Source organism: Emys orbicularis, chromosome 8 (genome assembly GCF_028017835.1).
Source record: "Emys orbicularis isolate rEmyOrb1 chromosome 8, rEmyOrb1.hap1, whole genome shotgun sequence".
In the NCBI taxonomy this organism is placed as follows: Eukaryota; Metazoa; Chordata; order Testudines; family Emydidae; genus Emys; species Emys orbicularis.
In genome coordinates, this window is record NC_088690.1 from 18,906,233 (window position 1) to 18,919,682 (window position 13,450).

Consider the following 13,450-nt stretch of genomic DNA (forward strand, 5'->3'; position numbering starts at 1 on the left):
CTGCGGGAAGCAGCGGCCAGCAAGTCCCTGCGGCCTGCACCGCTTCCCACAGCTCCCATTGGCCAGGAACCGTGGCCACTGGGAGCTGCGGGCAGCCATGCAAATGTAAACAAACTGTTTGGCGGCCCGCCAGCAGATTACCCTGATGGGCCGCGAGCAGCCTGCGGGTTGCAGGTTGCCCACCACCAGCTTATATCCTCTGTCGGATCAGCCACTAGAGGGCAAGGTGTCCATACACATTTCAGTAGGTCTAATATTCTATCCAGAAGAGGGCAGTAGCATACACAGTACTGAGTATAGAGTTATCCTGACTAACCTGATATCCTTGGGAAGTTCTGGCAGCTTCATGTTTTTTTTGATGGCATAGTGAGAGATTGCAAGGACAGCCATTCCCAGACATTCATTTTCAATTTCATGTACCTCCTGATCATTTTTAGGGTCTCGAACTGGTGCCAGGCACTTCACCAAATCATATTGTCCCTTAATGGGAAGCAAAGAGAACAAGTTGCTTTAAAAATGTTTGCAATAGTCTATCTTCTGTATACCAACAAGGTCAACAAAATCATAGACCTACACAAGCAGCAGCAGAGCCTTCCAGAACAGCAAGTGCTGCCTTCTCCTGGACATAGACATATAAAATGGAACAAATAAAGATGCATCCAGGCCACCCCACACTACAAATCTTGTCTTTTAAAATCTTCTTCTTGAGAATTAGCAGCAACAATGGTGCCTGACAAAAAAGATTTTTTTTTTTTCCCCAATGGCAGTTTCTGTAGCACAGAAAGAGATCATACTTAGATGGTCACTAAAGCCCCAGTCCTCCACTGTGACGTGCAGGAACACCTGTGTACCTGCAGAGCCCCAGCGACTTCAATGAGACTCATTGTGGTCACAGGGGATCCCTTGTGCATCTCATTGCAAGACTGGGGCGTACACTGGTGCACACATCCCACTCAAATCCTTCCAAAGACCCCCACTCCTCAGTGTTGCCTAAAAAAATAAATGAAGAAAATAAACTTTTGTGGCACCATGAAGATATTTACTATCCAGTGCAGAATAGCCATGATCTTATTTCATTAACTTTGTCCTTTCTCACCCCATCCCTCTGTTTGTTACTCCTTGAATCACATCTTAAAGATCAGATTGTAAACTCTTCAGGGCAGTGATATTTTTTCTGATTTATACTGGAGTTGGGATTTTTATACTCCACTTCTTCTTTAAAAAACGGTAGTCCCCAAAAGTACAATTTTGTCAACACTAACACTGTCTGATAATGTTCGCTAGGGTGACAACCTATCCTATAGTTTAATGCACATCCTTTTTTTCCCCCAGTGACCAAATAAAGAGCTATTTTAAAAAAAAGGATTATAAAAGTTTTCAAGCAATAGTTACATAGACTATGATACACTGTGACATATGTATGATCATTTAATGAATAAAACATTGTGGGGTGATGCCTCTTAAAAAATCTCTGCTCCATATATTCTATGCAGTTCTCTTGTTTCCTTCAAAAGTGATTTCTCAAATGTTCATTCGGCTGTCGTTTACGTTATATTTTCTTTATTGTGGTTTCACAACTAAGCAACACACTATCACCCTAACAGTTCTCTTCAGACTTATCTTGCTTCTAAAAAGGGACAGTCAGCTTTGAAAGTCACACTTCTGTCTGAAAATTTTGTAGCCACTATAGTTACAATTAACACCTAAGAGTACTATAAAGATGTTAGCAACAAAACGTTCCTTATTTTTTTCCAGTTTGTTTACTTTGTGCATTTCACAGCACTCCACCAATTCAGTCTCTATGAATGGTCTATTTCCCTGTTTCCTTTGTATAGTTAATTTCTTCTATCAACATTATCTTTTGTTTTCTGGCAGCAATGTATTCGGTATTGTAAGAAGACAGAATCCCTGCCTCAAAGTGCTTACTCTCTTTTTAAAAATAAATACACAAAACAGAGACAGCAGATAGGGAAAAGGGAACTACAAATAAAGAAAGCCAGCTGGTAATTGAGTGCTTTTGTTATCAGGACTCAGCCAAAGTTTTAACTCCATACAATTTTTTTTAGAAGTAAGATATGCAGGCTGTTCCAAATTACCCTGATGTTATCTGTTGGCTAGCAGAGGTTGCACTTTTAGACTGAGGAATAGCTTTCCAAGAGAAAAGTGGAAGCTCCATGTTTTTGGACATTTTAAAACCAGACTGGATAAAGCACCAGAAAATATACCATAAGATATAATCAAACACTGATAAATGAGGTGGATCTCTACCTTTAATTTCTTTGGGAAGATTGTTCCTTAAAACCTGAGAAAGGGATAGTTTTATGCAAGCACATATAAAGCATATAACCATTTCAACCACAGGAAAAATGCTTAAGGCTTTTTTTATACAATGTCTTACCTGTGCAAAGAGATATTCTAGCGAATTTGCATCAAGGATAGGGGTTCCCTCTGGCACTAGTTTCTTCTCATAGGAATTCTTTTGTTTCTTTGGAGATGTGTCAAGGATAGGAGTTCCATCTGGCAGTAATTTCTTCTCATAGGAATTCTTTGGTTTCTTTGGAGAATGCCTCCAGACTGATGGCTCATTTTCACTTGTCCCATGCCAGTTCATAAAATAATACCTTGAGAAAGAGTGATGAACTTTAAAAACTGAGGAGAGCCTCAGTGTATTTTGGATACCTATTTTTGAACTGTTTAAAATAAATGTCTAGCAATAAATCAACATCCTTAATCTTTCTAATCTCAAATAAAATATTACACTGGCCCAAAATACTGGACCCGTGCCAAAACAGCATTCCCGTCTAAGGGACCAGTGAAAAAAGATATTATTAAGCTCTGATAGTTTCAGCTTTCAAACAGCATATAGCATTCATGTTATGCTTTGGTAGGTAATACTGGCCATTAAAATCACAATAGCCTGAGTCACCATCCTGTTTCTTCCCTGTGCAGCCCACCATATAAAACACACACCAATTTTAAAATGATTTTAGCTGCCACTATCTCAAGATTTGCTTGAACTAGGACCAGTGTTGTTTATCACACGATATCTTGGAATCTCTCATTTCTGGTGGTTCCAACCATTAAAGCTCCAACTCTTGGCATTCATGAAAATATGGCTACTAAAAATCAGGCTAGAATTGAAAGGGCGAGACCAATCTGAACAATTCAGTTTTAAAGGGATGCAATCAATTTACAAAATATATTTGAAACAAACTTCTTAGCCTGCTGGAATGTTACTAATAATACCCTGAGGCTGGGATTTTCAAAGAGGCCAAAGAGAGTGAGGAATTCAAATCCCACTGAAACGGAATGAGAGCTGGGTGCCTTAATGCTTCCCTCCCTATCCTACTCCAACATTAAGCTCCTTTAAAACCATCTCAGTTTAAATGATGCAAGGTGAAATCCTTTTAAAAATCCATATTTACTTTTTCAGTTAAGTAAAATTTAGTTAAACCAAGTCTGGATTAACACATCCTTTGCCATAATTCTTACTTTGCTCATTAAATATTTACACTTAAAAGAACATAACAAACTTAATCAATTGCAAAGTTTTCAGAGTGCTCTGTAAGAATGTTAAACGTTGAACATGTACGGATCCAGTCCTTATTCAACTGTTACTTCAACATTGTTCACTAATGACTCACATTAACAGAGATCTGAAATGACAATTTCTAATGGGGTGAAAGTCAGTACTTACACTGAATGCCATCTTGTTTGTTACACAGACTTCTGCAAACCTTTGACAACCTTTAGAATCTTAAACAGTTTTGTCTGTCTAAACCTGCATGATAAGTAACCTTAGAATGCTATTTTGTGGTTGAAATGAGGTAAGATTAGATATCTTAATGTACTTAAAGGTCAAGTGAACATGGAAAACTACAATAGCTACTGCACGTACCGAAGAGAAGGTCACATGCATAAAGCTACATTAAAATAAAGTTAAGGGTTTCTTTGGTGGAAAAAGCTAGTGCACATTCTCCGTAAATCAGGCAGTTGAACAAAACTACAAACTTTTCACAAAAATACTCAAAAGGGAATTACTTTACCCTATTATGGATTATTAACTTACAATGTTCAAAATGTGCAAAGTGCCTTCGAGCGCAAAAAAAAAAGTAGAATGTGGGCATTGGGGGAAATTAGATCCCAATTCTGCAATGAGCTCTGCTCAGATCTCTGTATATGTGAAGCTCAAAGCAGGATCAGGCCCTTAGTGATTAATGAAAATAATGACCTTTGACATTTCAATGGGTGTTTCTATTAAGGATGGTTTAATTATCTGCATCATACTCCAATAACTTAAAAGGAAGCAAATAAAGTATTGGTCAAATTTAAGGACAACTTGATATAGAGATGAGACATTCTATATTGTGTGTTTGACTCTTCTTCTCCCCCTCTCTCCCCATCCCCGACCATCTAATGAACTCCTGAAAAAAGCCTGTGTATGGTGTGCAGGAAATGGTAATGCATGGGAACTCCTATAATGAATATAAAAAACTCAGTTTGGAACTTTTACATTCCAAACACAAGGCTCATGAGATAGTTTTCTTATCCCTTAATAGCAGGCAATTACTCTGTTTTCTATACTTTTATAAAAAAAACACTGCTGTTAACCCCATTATTTTTCTGGTGATTCCTGTATTGATATTCTAACGGAGGTCAGAATTTGGCCCTTTACATATAAAATGACTTTTGTATTTCAGTAGTGTCTAAAAGCTCTAACCAAGATCAGGCCCCATTGTGCTAGGCACTGTATATTGAGAATAAGAGACAGTTAGTTCCAGCCCTGCAGAGTGTGCATTCTCTCACCCTTTGTCTGTTTAGATTGCAAAGATTATTATCCCCTTTTTTAGAGATTGAGTGATTTGCCCAGGATCACACAGGAAGACTGTTGCAAAACTGCGAACTGGACCCACAACTGGACTAACCTGCCTCTCATACAAAAAGCTCCAACCAACTCTGTTCTTAGAAACAAGTTTATTTTTGAAACATATTGTATCTTTCTTTTCATGGAAAATAAAATAATAGAAAGTATGATTTTAAAAAAACAGTAGGTTCTATTTAATTACTGTACTGGAATAATTTAACTCTTTCTGATCAGCTTGTGTGTCATTTAACCAGGATGCTACAAAATATTATGGTTTCTTATGTTGCGGACTTAGGAAAGGGGTTCTTCAAAAATAACCAAGTATAAACGAGATAGGTCTAAAGTGTAAGCTGCTGCTATGTACATGCTCTGAAGATTGACTGATATTATATGGGAAAAAATATCACACTCACCAAAAGCCCTAATTAGAATCTTTCAACGGTGGCACAGAAACCTAAACATCTAAAGCATTTGGAATGACTGAACCATGTACTTTCATCATATTTATATATATATTATACACACAAAAATGATATTAAAAAAAATCCAAGTTGCAAAGTTAAGCACTCAGAACTCAGGAAATGCCAGAATTAAAAGATGCCTGTTCAACCTTAATTCAGACTCCTTATGTGCATCCATATATATATATATATATATATATATATGATGAAAGTACATGGTTCAGTCATTCCAAATACTTTAGATGTTTAGGTTTCTGTGCCACCGTTGAAAGATTCTAATTAGGGCTTTTGGTGAGTGTGATATTTTTTCCCATATAATCCACAGGCTCTTCTGCCCAATCCCCACAAATTTGACCCATTCTGCTCCATCCCCTCCAACCAGTGCTAGTGCAGTCCTGTCTCTTCACCACCACTGGCTCCTTGTCCCAGTCCTATTCTCTTTCCTTTGCCAGTCCCAGTCTCCTCTCCTCAGACTTCTTATCCAAGTCCCAGTCACTCCCTACTCCTGACTCCTCATCTGATCTCTCTCCCCCACTCTAGCCTCTAATCAACCCTCCCACCCAGGCCATGTTCCCAGTCTCCACTGGCTCTCAGTCCCAAACCTCTCACCAGACTCCTTGTCCAACCTCAGTATTCCCCCGGCTCCTAGTCCGAGTCTCTTTGCCCATCTCCATACCCCAGCTCCTCATCAGATTTGTCTCCCCTCACCTCCTTCCCCCTCCCGCCCCCCACTTGTTCATATTCAGTCTCTTTGCCCAGACAGTCGCAGTTTCCTCTCATAGTTCCCAGGCTTTTTGTCCCAATCTACTCCCTATCCAGTCCAGCTCTTACCCCTCTGCATTCAAGGTCAGGCAGCTTCCCCCTCCATACTGCCTGGGCCCAGCAGGGAGGTCACAGATAGCACAGAACAGTCTCCATGCTCTTAGTTCCAGTGCCCAGGCTTGGCCCCAACATGGCCCACAACAGCTCAGAGCTGCAACTGTAGGGAAAATCCTGCTCAGCCCTCGGCTAAAGCATGCCTACTGTGGATGAAGACTCCGCTGAACAGATGCAAACTGCAATTTTTATTCAAAGGCTTATAATTTGGGTAGAGTTTCACTGGGAAAATGTGGCCAGAATTTTTTTAACATGGTCAAAACAATATATTTTCCTCTAGCTTTGTTCTCAGAAATGGCTGAACAATTTTGGCTGAAATTAAAAATCAGCCTGAGGTAGACACTTGGCATGGAAAATTTCAGCACAAATAGTTAAAGTCTGGCAAAGTTACAAGCAACTGATAACAGGGTCTTACAATGGAAACTACCAGGCAACTTTAATAATATATAACAGAAATAAGAAGTAATTCTGGGAATTGTCACCATTGACTCACCAAAGCAGAAACATACAAATATAATCTGATTATATGGGGAGTTATTTTCATGAATTAGTAATATATTCATGCAATGTGGTTCGTTAAAAACAGTATTACTGAGTCAGTGGTTAAAGTTCCTACAATTGCAATTTTCTTATGTTATTTAGAATATGATACAAATAAATATAAATTAAGCTCTTCCTTTAAAAAGAAGAAACTGCACACCAGAAGTATTATAGAAGACTATCAGGGGAAATTGCCCTGAGTTCCTATTGTACCGAGAAAACATCAAGATTTTTCTGGTATGTGGTTGACCTGATTGACCTCTTGAAGCAAGTAAGAGCAACTAATATTCTGTGAGACCATTAGATTTCCAAGAGCTTCTCTCAGCAATTCAAGTCACTCAATTCCATTATTATCTGGTGTTAATCTACTGCACTTAATAACAACAGTTTAAACCTGAGATTAGTTTACATTAAGATATTAGCACTGCTTATAAAGAAGGCCTGTTAAAGGAACAGACCAGATTATAGTAATCTTGTGTTTCTCTAACAAACATACGGTACATCAATGCTTCTCAAAGCCAGTCCGCTGCTTGTGCAGGGAAAGCCCCTGGCGCTCCGGGCCGGTTTGTTTATCTGCCGCATCCGCAGGTTCGGCCGATCGCGGCTCCCACTGGCCGCGGTTCACTGCTCCAGGCTAATGGGGGCTCCGGGAAGGGCGGCCAGCACATCCCTCATCCCTCGGTCCGCTTCCCTGAACAAGCAGCGGCCCAACTTTGAGAAGCACTGCGGTACATAACACTAAAGTTAATCTCTGAAAAGCCAAGTTCTTTTTGTTCATTACAGACAATCATTTCCCTGAATAACATACATTCCCTTTCCCTCACACTTCTCCAATCAGAAAAGCAACTGTGACGTGGTACAGGTTTATTCACGATTAGAATTCCTTAAACTTCAAAGAGTCAAACTGTCAAAGGGGCCTTATCCTGGCCTGCATTTGCATTACCAGTGTGTGCACGATATCTTTTCTCCATGCAGGAGAAGTGTCCTGTGTGTATAGATTTTTCTTGGAACAACGGAGGTTTGTACACCACCATGTGCATGTGACAATTTATGAAGCATAGGTGCAAATATTCAGATAAGTACTGAAATATGCAACATCGCACACAAATTAAATCCAATTTTTTGCCCGAAATCTCAAGATGAATCCAAAAGCTTGTGTTTTTTATTTTAGTAAAATGACAAGTTAAAGAGGGGATGTTGATATATAAAAGTATGTTCTTAGAGACGTGCCTAGTGGAGCTAGCAGGGACCCAACTATTAGTGCCCTTGCCCTTGGAAAATGCCAGAATGCCCAAACATTCTGGAAAAATTTATTCCTCAAGATAAAACTTGTTCTCTAGATTGTAATGAAGGTTCTTCATTTTCAGTTTTTGTTTTAAGATTTCCCGGGAATTTATCAGGGTTTATTACAAATATTTAAAAGCAGATACAAATCAGTACAAAAATTAACTTTGCAGTTTTCTGGGGAAATATCACTCCCCCCCCCCCCCCGCCCGTTTTTGTTTTTATGCAACTTTCCAAAAAACCCTTATGTTCTGAAATGCAGTTGGATACAGTTTTTTGTTGTTGTTTTCAACCCATTTTAACAGGAAAAGGCATTAACTAACTTTAATTTGCTTTGAATGATGATAACTATTGTGCTATCATGTAAAACTGGTAATGTGTATGTGGTAGGCATGAGACTGACAACAACACGGACACTAGCGCTTGGGTCATTCCAGTACTTTTGACCCAGCTGGAGGCTCAGTAACCTGGTTACCAAGCTGCCCTCTCTTCTTCTGGAGGGAGGAGCCAGGTCTGAGGAGTTCCAGAGCTTCCAAAATTCAAATTATATGTAAAAACAAAATAATGACTTTTGTAACACCTAGGAACTTTTCTGCAAAAGTCAGTAAAAACTGAAATTGAAGGGCCTCACTTACAATGTACAGGATGTTGAATAGTAACTGTATTGGGGTACAAGAGGGGAAACAATTAACATGAAAACACCAGGGAAGAAAGATGAATGGGGTCTGTACTAGAATTTCTACCAGATCTAAAGGGGAAGAAAACCTTCCCTAGGCTGCGAAGTGATGGTGAATCTGCTCTCCAGCTGCTACTACAGCTGTATGCACTCTCCTCTGAGGAGGAGAGGAATGGTTGGTGTATCTATGGAGTCACAAGTCCACTAGTCCCCATGTGCTGTGGCTCAGGAATTACCAATAAAGTACAACCTGATGATGTGCAGATCCCTTTCACAGAGTTCTGAATTTTCCTTGTGCTCTCTCCCATCCCACCATGGAATTGCACCAGTTCCCCTTCGAGCGGGTGTTCAAACGCACTGGCATGACTTTGCTCCTATTAAAGTTGATGGGAATCCAATGGGAGCCAAGCTAAGCCAATGCTGAACGATTTTGAACCTTCCCCTTCCCCCACTCCCCGTGTGGGGGAGACACAGAATTTGGCCCTTAACTTTTCAGTGCCTCAGTTTCTCAATGTATACAACAGGAATAACAACAGTATTTTCCTACCTCACAAGAATATTTTATGAAGCTACATTCATTAATAGTTGCACTCTGAACACCTCAGATGGAAAGTGCTACAGAAATACAGAATATTACGATGTGACCATGGCGCTCAGCTGTTTGCACTGTGAATTTTTAGTTAGTCCTGTCACTTACAGCTTTGTGGTTTGGGGTTGTTTTAAGGTTATGTAGAAAATGCACACATTCTGGAGACCTTTTCAGCCTTTCCTGTTGTTAATCTGTCAACTTTGCTGTGAAAGGTTTTTTGCTTTTTTTAAACTGAGTTCAGCTCTAAATGTTACACTAGCCACACAATTCTTGAAAAAACACGCACACTGGAATCTTGAAATAATCCATCTTTCAGTTGTCCCAACATACCTCATGCGATAATGGAGCCGGAGTGCTGTCTTGTCATCTATTTTGAAGGCATGGTTTGGTGCATACCAGAGTTTTCTACTCTCCTCAAATAGTGCAAAGAGATTGTGGCACAATGGAGATACAGCTGTTAAAAAGAAAAAATAAATTAATGAACTCACAAACTGAAAGCTGAACTGCACTTTCAACAGCTCCCAGGAGAGGGAGTGTACTACTAAAACTGTTCAAAATTCTGTGATTGATTTCTTCGGTTTGTTTTGCTAAAACCAAAAACATCCCTTTTCCTTGAGTTGAAGGGCAGGAAAGCAAGTGATGTCACTGTCCCATCTGAGTTTACTAATCCATCACAGGGTTTTCCAACAAAACACTCCAGTTGACTTGTTTCTATGTTGTTTGTTTTTAATGAAGATAACCTCCCTTTAAAACACAACAAAAACAGGTTACAGTGTCTTCACAGGGATGAAGCCATCTAATTTCTCTGTTTGGGGTTTCCTTGTCAATAAAAGAAGAGAGCACTATCTGGCAGCATGTACATCACAAGGGCCCTGTACCTCAGGAAAGCATCTCTATTTAGGACAACACTGAAGCATGTGCTTAAGTGTTTCCTGAATTTGGGCCAACTCCTGAGCTTCTCACTCAGTTTTTACTGAATCCATTCTCAAATAAATGCTTTCTTAATTCCAAAAATATTGAGGAAAATAAATGCTGACTATGCCAACTGTACAGTTACACAATGTGGGGCAGGATACTCGCTGCTCTCTCATATAATCCAGCAGCACTGGAGGCATATTGATGGTATATCACCATAAGAAAGTCATTTACAATAGAGACTAGCTTCAGAGGCTTACTGAAAATCTAGCATTTCACAAAATGGTAGGCTGACAGCAGCAACAAGGAATTAAAACAAACAGGACTTTTGGACCTATAAATCAGGTGTCTCCTATGGGTCTAGCATAAAAGAAGGTGGAAGGAGGTTCCCTTAGGTTAGTCTCTAAGGTGCCACAAGTACTCCTGTTCTTCTTGCTCCCTCAATCACACTTTGAAGATTTTGCAACTCTAACTAGATGTGGTTAGAAATTAGACACCAGAAGTTACTGGCAATGGACGGTGTGTGTGTTAGAATAAATACAGAGAGGCATTTGACAGCTTTTAAACTATTAACATAAATAATAAATGGATTTAAGTATCTGCTGTAATTTAGCATAAATGGTTTTCATTAGCAGCCAACTTGAATATATATTTGATGAAGTTTAACCATGAGATTTCCCCTACCCCCATCCTGAAGAAAGGGTAGAGTAACTAGGTGAAACAGATGAGGAGAGCACTGGATGTCTCAACCCCAAAAGGGAGGTGGGGGAAGAACCCAACCTTTTTTTTTATTTTGAAGCTTCAAGGAAACTGTGAACAGACATAGTCATAAATAAGAGCCTGATTAAATGGCCTGAATCTCCCCTCAAATCAAAGTATGTTGAAATAACTCAGCTGAAGACAGTGGAGTGTAAAACTGTTGTAAGCAAAAAGATAATTGGGCCCTAGTTACATAGGTCCCATTTCATCAAAGCACTTTAACATGGGCTTAGCCATTGAAGTCAATGAAATTTTACTCATCTGTTTCAGTATTTTGCTGAACTGAGACCATAGTGGAAGACACTGATACACTTTTTGTTGTAAATTTCTATATAACTTGAATTGTGCTTAATTCTAATCTCACTTTACAGTACACTAGTGTATTACTAGTATTGTACATACCAGTGACCATACACATGGAAGTGAGAGACGAGGGTGGGGAAAAACAGGTAACAAGATGAGATAAGTATCAGGGAGAGAGGGGAATGGTTATTTTGCCAGTTAGCCCAACTGCCATCTTGTGAATCTATGTGCTTTGGTATTGCAGAAAGGGTTTCTTAATAGGTTTGCCAACTGGTATGTTACAGTGAAAATAGCCTTGTTTAACTGTGTAATAGGATACCTCTTGAAAGACAGCCTAATCCTGCTCACGTTAAAGTCAATGATAAATGGAAGTGTCAGTGTTGGAGTGGAGGGTCATGGCTTTTTGCCATCCCTCTAGGATCCTTGGATTCTAGGTAAAGAACCGACAGCTCTTCTGCAGAGGAAAGTCTCATTCTCCCTTCTCCCCATGAAAGAATCAAAAAAGAATTCCAAAAGAGGTCCCTTAAAGTTTTCTAGCCCTGACCCTACCCCGTGAGTATTTTTGCATGACAAGAGAGGAATGAATTTATTTATAATACATTTTGTCTTAGTAGTAGCTGAATACTGCAATACTCACAGCACTTCTGGGCAGCTTCAATGCACAGGTTTTCTGCTGTATACTCGCCACTGGTGTACCGAATGGGAGGCTTCTCTTGCAAATAGAATAATATTTCCAATCCTTGCTCTTGAGCTTCTGTGGTCACTTCGCTTTTTTTTGAGTTTCTCAGTTTTGCACAGAAAGCCATGGCTTTGCAATCTTCTTTTACATTTAGATACTGCATTCAGAGAGGAAACAAAGTCACAGAGAAAACGTGATGACAAGTTTGATATTTCACTCAAAGCTGAAGCCACATTCAGGTCTCAGGCTGGGGTGCTAAGATCGAGGTTTTTGTTCAGGCCCAATAAGTGAAAATTATTTCAGTATCTCTTCACTTAAGTAGGCTTCTGAATATAATTATGGTTTCTCAACCTTTTCAGTTTGGTGATCCCTAATTAAAATGTAAGTAATAGTAAAATAATGTATCAATGGCAACAATGCTCCTGCCCCACACATACCCCTACATTGAAGTTTTGGCCAGCACAAAGTTATTCTGGAAATTTTATTTTCTTTGCTTTAGAATTGTAATAAAAATTTCAATGTCTTGCAACACCCCCATTCCCAATTATCTTTAGTAACACCATCCTGGGATCACAACCTACTGGCTAAAAAATAATATAGATTAATTTTTAGATGCCTTAAAGAAATTGACTAACTTGCTTTTTCAGCTGAATGTTAAAAGCAACTAAAGCAACTAAATGTTTGTAACACACTTTTCTTCCTTTTCTTAAACTTGATGTGCCATACCAAAAGGGACACTGCTTTTTCCACCCCTCAAAATGTAACATTAGCACTAGACAGTTTTAATGCAATGTCCTTAAGATTGGAATGTGCTACATATGCAAACTTGACAAAATCAGGAATAGCACCTTGCATTATGAACACTGTTTGGAAGGAAACAGCAATAGTAGAGTTAGACTAGCAAAGAACCCAGGTTTCATTGTGGGAGGAGTCCTAAATGAATGCTTCTACTGAAGTCTAATTCCATTACAAATGAAAGCCAAAAAATATAGCCTCCATAAGTATTTCATATAAAACACACGCACCTGCATTTATCTGAATGTCTGGTCTTCCAAAACAGGAGAATGGATTTTCTTCAAACTTTCCAGAAGCAATTCAACCCTGTCTGGGAACAAGGAGAAGAAATGTCAACTCAAAAGGGAGCTGTTTTGAGAAGTTTTATAAGCCAAATAATATATGGACATTCAACCAACTGCATTGAACGGGAATCTTTCCATTGACTTCAATGTGCTTTGGGATATGCAAAGAAGCCAATAATTATTTCTGCACAGATAGAATTTAAATGCAAGGATTTTAATAGGGCAACTCACCTAATGATAAAGGCTCCCTTTACGATAAGAGTCCCTCATAACCGGGGCTTACTCTATTTTAATATGTTTGTGAAGCCATAAAATTAAAAATCCTGACAAGCGCATATATAATGAATCATAAAAATTGTACCGCCGCTTTAAAATGTGAAAGGAAAATAAAAGCCTATCCTGGCTTCTTGTAAATCTTATAATAA

General features: G+C 39.1%; 1 protein-coding gene across 1 annotated transcript in view; it reads right to left on the reverse strand.

Moving 5' to 3' along the window:
- The window catches only part of JAK1 (Janus kinase 1), a 37,359-nt gene extending 25,250 nt beyond the window's left edge, over nucleotides 1–12,109 (reverse strand). Inside the window, exons 1-4 of the mRNA XM_065409822.1 lie at nucleotides 11,905–12,109; nucleotides 9,621–9,744; nucleotides 2,399–2,621; nucleotides 317–480 (exon numbers count right to left, since the gene is read on the reverse strand). Coding sequence (XP_065265894.1) covers nucleotides 317–480; nucleotides 2,399–2,621; nucleotides 9,621–9,744; nucleotides 11,905–12,109 — 716 coding nt within the window. The remainder of the gene's footprint in view (nucleotides 1–316; nucleotides 481–2,398; nucleotides 2,622–9,620; nucleotides 9,745–11,904) is intronic.
- Nucleotides 12,110–13,450: the final 1,341 nt, after the last annotated feature.